Raw genomic sequence first — 8,109 nt, 5'->3', positions numbered from 1 at the left:
TTCAATAGCACCAAACTTCGAAAGGTGTTTTAAAGAACATCTGTTTGATGTGTATCTTGCGTACACTTTGTGGTGAGGCTATCTTCTGTCAAACTCAGTGCAATTCCATTTTACAGTGCATAATTAATGCTTTGCCTGAGTGTCTTTTGAGGGCTGCTAAATAATATTGACATGTTAAATGTATGGGTTAATGTTTTATGATCTCCCATAATGTTTTAGGGTCACACATAAATCCCAGAAAAAAAAGAGGCCACATCTGTGACGTAGTGTTTAATCTTCTACTTAGGAGGAGTATTGATTGATTTAGTTATGTTCTGTTAGTACCTGGACTACTCTCACTGAAGCAGTGACTTTCCTGGGCTAAAAGGCTGGGATCTGACCTACTGTTCCTTCAGGTGGCTCAGTTTCCGTATCACAGAGAGTTTCTAAATTTGTGAAGCAGGTGTTTTGTATTTAGACTACAGCAACCCGCGCTTTAGAGTGGTAATTCAGCCTGGTTTGGTATACAGGGATGAGAATGATTCAGGGAAATAATTAAAAGGTGTGCATGTTAACAAAAATTAAAAATTATGTATTTTGCCATGCTAAATGGAGAGAAAGATCAAAGTTTAAATGGACTTGAGCCATATGTTGGCAGCAGTGCCTGTTGGACAAGCTTGGAGGAAAGTTGCTCTTGTAGCACCTGAACTGCAGCTGGTCTCCAGCACAGAAGAGGGCTCTGCGCTTCATCTCCAGAATTAAGTAATGTCCTGGTTTTCTCTTTGTAGGATGATGCTAGCACCTCTCCTTCACCAAGTACACGAGGTCCCACCCAGCAGCAGCAAAATTCATCAGGTATTAAATTGAATTACTACTAGTGGTTTAGTTGTCTTCTTAATCTAGTCTTCTCCGCCACCTCTAGACTCTGGGTTCATCGTCCTACTTCTGAGTGCAACAGCAGTAACTAACAGAAAAATTCCCAAATACCTTTTGTTTTAAATACAGTACTCAGCAAGAAATGGTGATTTCATATGTTTCACAGACAAGAAAATGACAATACAGCCAATCTAGTTAAAGGGATCCAGACATGTAGGTGAAGATCAGCATCTTCAACATTGTGCACCTGAATCTTCTAAGAGAAAAAAGCTGTATTATTTTACTCTTGGTAGTGTAGCTGATCTGGATTCTACAGTTGGGGTTTGGGTCTCAGACTGTTATCCTTCCTTAACCTAGTAGCTTGTTGCAGTAAGCCTGATCCTGAGAGTTACTAGGTGAAATTAAGGAGCCCCCAAACGATGTTTTTCTGATGATGAGTTGAAATAACTGTATTTGAGTAGACAAGTTGCAAGCCAGTCAGATTCATCCTTGTGTCAGCCTTGGCTTTCATACATGCTAAAATAAATCTCTCCCAGGGGAATGAGTATTTAACCATTACAGCTTTGTTTTGGAACAAAGCCATGATTTGCATGTTTTGCAAGGGAAGGGGAAGAAGCCAGCAAAAAGGTGCACGTAAATGAAGAATGAGATGTAGAGATTTCCTGGGAGTGCCCACAATTCTTTTAAAGCACTTTTTAGGGCCTCACAGAGGAGCAAATGCATGTGTATAAAGTTGTGTTATTCAAGTGTCTGAAACAGTTAACTTTTTTTTTTTTAGACTAGTTGCATACAAGGAGATTGGGATGACAGTAAGTGTTTTCAGTAACAAGGTTTATGTAGTGCAGCTTTTGGGAATGTTCTGCAAGTTAGAAATGTAGAAAACATTAAATAAATCCTCTGTGGGCATTTGCCTAGTGGGGGTCTCACTGCCTTTTTTTAGATACACTCACATTTCTGCCAACTATGCAGACAAAAAAACCTAAGACTTTTTAACTTAAAATACAAATAAGTATTGTACAATAAAATAAGCCTTGCAGCAATTAGCCTTTATTTCTTAATAGAAGTCATTTGTGCTTTTCTTCCTACTGTTCCAGTTCCATGACTTTTTAGTATTGCTTAACTATCCGATCCCTAATTACAGGGCTCACTAAACAGATTTTTGCCAATGCTTTCTCTTTAACATAGGCAACCACACTCATTGAACACTCCTGCTTTGATGGATCTATCTAAGTCACTCATCCTCACTGAATGAAAGCAGCTGTATAAGACAATCAACTTCAGGATTTTTTATTGTTAGAGAAAAAATAATATGTGGTAACTTTTCATTTTTGTTTTCCAGACTCTGGGAAGAAGCCATGGGAAAGGAGCAATTCTGTTGAAAAGCCTGTATCTTCATTACTTTCTAGGTGAGCTGCATGGGTTGTCCCTGCAGCTGGCTAGCAGTCGGGCTGGTCACGCTGTCCCCGTGGCATGTGCACAACTCATGTCTCGTTTCATTCCATTGCTGTAGAAATCCATCAGTGGCGAAGAGCTGTGAAGCTAAGAGCCCCACACAATCCCACGTGTCTTCTAGGTACTGGCTAACAGCCTGGCTTCTTAACCATCTTGGCTTGTCCTTTTGCTAATCCCATCATTCAGCAGTAATGTTCACCTTCTGTCACATCTTTTACTCATTCTATTACAATCTGCTTTGTCTGTCGCTGCACAAAGTGAGAAGGTAGAGTGTTTCGAGTCAAAGGCTTGTTCCATGGACATACCCCCCTGCTTAGGCGGGCACAAGCATCACAGACTTTAATCACACTTAAACAAGCACTTAGAGCATCCGTGCTCGTGAATCAGAGGCTTGGCAGCATTCTGTGCCATGTGGAAGGCAGGTTTTGGAGCATCAGGTTCAGGATGACCCTGCCAATAGAAGTTTTCGTTGCCCAACTTTGTAGAAATTTGAAAGCAAAGGCAGAAACGATCTGAAGAGCCTGCAGCTGGGAGAAGGGAAGTTATTCCTCCAACTGCAGTGCACTGCAACTGCAGTGGGTGCATGAGAAAGGAGAGCAAATCTTGGTCCAGTAAGTTAACAACATCATGCTGTAAAAAGGCCCAGCCACAGACAGGGCATTCAGAAATATGGGGTACAAAAGCTGGCAGGTGTCAAAAGCCAAGAAGTCTGAAGTAGGACTCCACAAGTCCTGTCAGTCAGAACAGCCAAGCAGAAGTATCACCACCCATGTTCTTACCCACAGAGATTGAGACTGAGATAAAGTTTGATGTTGGCCAGCTAAAGAGAGATTTCTTCCAGTGCTGATCCAGGACCACCCAGGGTTACTGCAGTACTGGACACTGAGATGGATGGCTAAGACGAATAAGGAGGTAGAATACAGGCTTACATGTGTTCACCTTTTACTGCAAAGAGATGTCCCTTATTTTACACTGTTACGTATATGACAGTGCTGATAGTCTGCAGAGAGAAAGTTGCCAATGGCAACTCTCTGCATGTACTTGCTGCTGTGTTAAAGATGCTGCAACATGCCCTGCCCAAACATTCAGAGGGATACATACTAGAGCAAAATACAGTCTCTCCAGCTCTTCTAAAAGCATTTTGGTTCTAGGAAATATGTGAGTTTCCAATAGATACAGAAAGACTATTCCTTCTCCTTGCAAATGGGAATGAAGTGTGGGCTATTTAAAGCAGCCATCAAGTTTTCACCAGCTATCTTCTCTGCTTCCATCATGGAAGGAGGAGAAGTTCAGTGGGAAAAAAATCCTTTTAATAGTTTAACATCTGGAGTAGTGTTCAGTCTTTGCTTGCTCGAATTAATTCTGTGGGGGAAGCAGGGCAGCCTTCAAAAGCTCTCAGCAATGACCTGTTTCCATTCCTGTTCAGTTTGATGTCATTTGTGTGTCTTAACTCCCTGCTTACCTGTGAGATGGTAGGAGACATGTTAAGATTTTCCCAAGAAAGGGTTGCAAGACCAAGCATACCCTAGGAGCAGCAGAATCTCTGACCAGTTTGGGCCCAGAGATGATGGCAAAGTTATTTGAAGCCTTTTCTATGAATTATATAGTATGGTTAATTTTTTAAATGTTTCAGAGTTACTGATTTTTTAAAAGAGAAAGTCAAGCAGCTTCTGTTACCTTAACTTATTTTATCAGCCATCATCAGAGTTCAGCGCACTGACTAATGCCATCCTGGAAGATCGATAACGCACAAGTGTACTAGTAATTAAGGGGAGATTGGTTTTATCTCTGAGTCAGGAAAAAGTGCCTGTACTACACAGTGTTATCAGCAAGCTCCACTTGACTCAGTCAGGCCTTCTGAGGAAAGGACTACTGGGTTATTATTTTCCCTATAATATTTTTCTAACGTGTATTCTGCTATTACTTTAGCACCCAATTAAAGTCTAGGTGGCAAAGACAGGGTTGCTTTACAGAAAACAGACTGTGAGAGAAAACCAGACATCTAGCTTGGAAATTGCAAATGCTGTAATAAAACACATCGTTAAACAGGCTTTATCCCCTGAGGACATCTCAAAATTTTTTACTCTGAAATAATTGAGACTCCCAACACCAAAAACAATAAAGAGTAAAGTAAGTTTCAGTGCAGCCTTTGCGCTCCCTCCGATATGTCTGCAATAGGAGAAAGCAGCATCTTTGAGGTCAGGCTGTACCAATGGGAGCAGCTGAACTCCTGAGCGGCACAGGAGGGAGCCTCCACTCCAGCACTATTTGAGGTCAGGCTGTACCAATGGGAGCAGTCCTGCTCTCCGGCTGCTGAACTCCTGAGCAGCACAGGAGGGAGCCTCCACTCCAGCACTCGAACACGGTTGCTCCTGGTCTGGGGTGAATTTCATCCACACCATCAGATGGGTGTAGTTTAGCATGCATTGCAAGGAACTGACTGGCTTTTTTATCCCCTTCTTCCATTTCTCAAGGATGAAGCCAGTGAGCAGCAGCAATGATGTGGCTATGGATGCCTTAGATTTTGATCGAATGAAACAGGTGAGTGAAAACGTCTCTTGCACTTAAGAGATTTAACAAGCTACCCATTTTCCCCCATGCATGCGCTGTACAAGCAAAACAGCTGTTCAGTCTTCTGATTTCCTCTATAACTAGGTGCTTAGAGAAGGGCTAGCTGCTGAGCAGCAAGAGAGCACAATCTCACTGCTATTTGATCACGATGTCTGTACAGAAACGTGCAAATAAATATGCCAGCATCTTCCGTGTCCTTGGTCTGGGAGTTCAGTTGTAGCTGTTAGTAGTGCTAGGCTCTGATCATCAGTGGAGGTGGGGGACAAGCCCAACCGTGTTAAACTTGCATTTTCTTCTACTGGTTAGAAGGAAATTCTGAGCAGCTGACTTGTGTTTTGTCTCATCAGGAAATATTGGAGGAAGTTGTAAGAGAGTTACACAAAGTGAAAGAGGAGATAATTGATGGTAAGAAAGAGAAAAATTATTATTTTTCTCATCTTTATGACTAATTTCCCATAGATAAGACGATAGGAACTGCAGAGAGTTCCCTGCTGTTTTCAGATTTCTCTGAGCAGCTCCGATCTATATACACATTTGAAGAACAAGCATCCACTTTATCCAAGCTCTGATCGTGACACTGTGTTTGCATCCTTTGTTTTTATGCTGTTGACGAGCACTTTTGCTCCCAACCTGTGAGAAATTCACTGGCTGGTGTTTCTCACAGGTGGGAGTGTGAGAAAGGGCCTGCCCATTTATCACAATCAGGGAGCGTGAAATCACTTGTAACTAGCTGGCCACACAGGTCCCGGCTGAGGAAGGGACAAAGGTACCAAACTGAAAATCCTTCCTGAGCATCTTCTGTAGGCTTTCTATGCTTGAAGACCTATGTCAGACCTTCACTCAATTAGAGCTTTCCAAATAGCCATGTATTTTAATAATTCCTTGAAAAGTACAACAGCAGTACTAAATGCATCGGTACTTTTTTATAAATATACAGCAATACATGACTGCAATATATGACTAAATCTATTTTTCAGGACCATTATTGAAATGCACAGCAAAACACCCATTTGAAGCCCACATTAGGGCATATGAAAATGCATGTTCACACCCTGCACTCCCCATCTTAGATTTGTACAGAAGGGGAAAAAGGAGACTGTGAAACAGCTAAAATCCATTCCCTGTCCCCTTGCCGTAGACCCGTGTGCTCACACAACCACGAGGCAGTTTGCAGTTGAGGAGACCCTCGCCCGTACGCTACTGTCCCAGCAGCTTGGCCCTCAGAGCCTCCCTAGTTCATTCCAGTGCAAAATAAGACATTCACATAAACCACAGATGAAACTTCTTAAACCACAACTGCAGTTTGCAAGCAAACAGCTGACTGCTTACCCTTACTCATCCTTTTACCCTCCACTCATCCTTTTACCAGCGTGTACTTTCTGCAACCTCTATACTTAGCATTTTCCATCACACTGGGTATAAACTATTATGCATTAACTTTTTGGTTTGGTTTTCTAGCCATACGGCAGGAGTTGAGTAGAATCAGTACAACATAATGATTGCAAAGCATTTGGACGGTACTAAGAATGCTAGGAAGACTGGATCATTTCTAAGTGTACCAAGGTCATGCAAGATGGTGAGAGAGGACACCGGCACTGTCTTTGTTCTTATACCCTTTTTATTAGCAGACTCAGCACACTTTGAAGCTTGCTGCTGCCTTGGATCCGCTTCATTTTAAAAGTCTTAATCTAAAGAATATTAAATTTTAAATTTCTGGATTTTTTAGATTTCATCTGACACTGCACATTGGATTTTGTCAGCCTTTTTTGTATTTTGTATTTGCTTATTTAAATGTATTACCTTTCTTTTTAGTAGTAGATAAGAACACACGTGAACCATTTGCTTTTGATAGATGACTTCAAAGTAATTTTACTAGTAGTCTGCGATGTAAATGAAGATCCTTTGCCAACAGAAATGTATTGTGGCATCACCAGAAGAAACAGAGACATGTTAGTTGTCAGCCAACAAGTTCTTTGTCTCAGAGTTATCACAATATAAAAAAAAAAAAATGGTACGTCAGTGCATCACAGTATCTGTGTTCATATTGGTAATAAACTGTTTATTGTCCACATGGCCCTGCCTTTCTTTGTTTCATTCGTCCCTTGAACTTCCACACTTTTGTGTCAGTTGAGTTGATGATGCAAGGAAGGTGACCGAGACTCACTGTGGGGTGGCAGCTCTGCCTGGCCACCGCTGCGCAGCACGAGGGGAGAGCCTGAGTGCGTTATGGCTGGTGCAAAGGGCAACAGCCCTGCCTTCTTTTACAGGGAGAGCTGGCTCTCACCTGCCCAGCCCTCACGTTGCCGGCTCAGCACCACCTCCTGCTGTCAGGCTGCGGCAACCTCAGCAGCTTTTTGGCAAAGTCAGTGAAAGACAGTGGCTTACAGCTCTTCTCAGGTCACCGCTAACCATCCCACTGCATCTCCAGCCATCATTGAAAAAAAACCCAAGCCCCATCACCTGCACTCATAACGGCTTCCAGTAAATAAAAATATTTATGCAGAACAAGGCTACCAAAGGCATTAGGAGGATGTAAGCCAACATCGCTGGCACAGCACTGCTGAACTAGAGGCTTAAGGGGAGTTGTGTTAATATCTCACATTTTTCATCTGTTAAGGTTATACAGGTCTTGAGCTTTATTTCACAGAACGTGAAGTCAAAAAAATATGAGTCCAGGATGAGTATGAGTAATATGAGTACAGAATATGAGTACTTAACAGCGCACACGCAGTCATATGTTTCAGATCATACATTTTTTTTCTTTAGAGCCATTCTTTCCACCAGCACAATCTTGGGAATTTCTGCTTGACTTAGTTTGGCGGAAGCTTTACATGGCAATAGTCTTGATACCATCTTCTTGAAATGCAAAAGGCAAGAGATTGCAGTTCAGCTATTGAAACCTGTCAAATATTTTCCAAGCACACCTGCTTTGCTTCAGGCCTTCCTGAAAATTTCATTTTAAAAGCCAAGTGCCGGGAATTATTTCGGAAGCAGAGCCTGCTGCAGCAGCCCAGGAGAGGCTGTGGCTGTCCCCTTCCTCGTGTCCCCCAGGCCTCCCAGAGCATGGCAGCAGGCAGCAGGGACTGCTTGCCAGCAGCAGGAGACCTAGGAGAGGAGGTGGGGTGGGGCGTGCTTTGCAGTTAGTTGTAAAATGTTATCTGCTGCGGCTTGATGAATGTTGCATTGTCCTTCAGCACTCTTCAAAGCAACCCCATCTGCCTTTTAGAAAAC

At 42.5% G+C, this 8,109-nt stretch overlaps 1 protein-coding gene across 1 annotated transcript; it reads left to right on the top strand.

Moving 5' to 3' along the window:
- Positions 1-767: 767 nt before the first annotated feature.
- On the top strand, positions 768-6,949 carry EVL (Enah/Vasp-like; the record flags this gene model as incomplete). Its single annotated transcript, XM_010072476.1, has 6 exons — positions 768-834; positions 2,195-2,261; positions 2,366-2,428; positions 4,782-4,848; positions 5,226-5,283; positions 6,337-6,949. Coding segments are annotated over 6 exons (360 nt in total), but the record flags the coding sequence as incomplete, so codon positions are not given.
- Positions 6,950-8,109: the final 1,160 nt, after the last annotated feature.

This window comes from Pterocles gutturalis, unplaced genomic scaffold (assembly GCF_000699245.1).
Source record: "Pterocles gutturalis isolate BGI_N339 unplaced genomic scaffold, ASM69924v1 scaffold11372, whole genome shotgun sequence".
Taxonomy (NCBI): Eukaryota; Metazoa; Chordata; class Aves; order Pterocliformes; family Pteroclidae; genus Pterocles; species Pterocles gutturalis.
The sequence above is the reverse complement of the archived record's forward strand: the minus strand, read 5'-3'. Positions and strand labels throughout refer to the sequence as shown.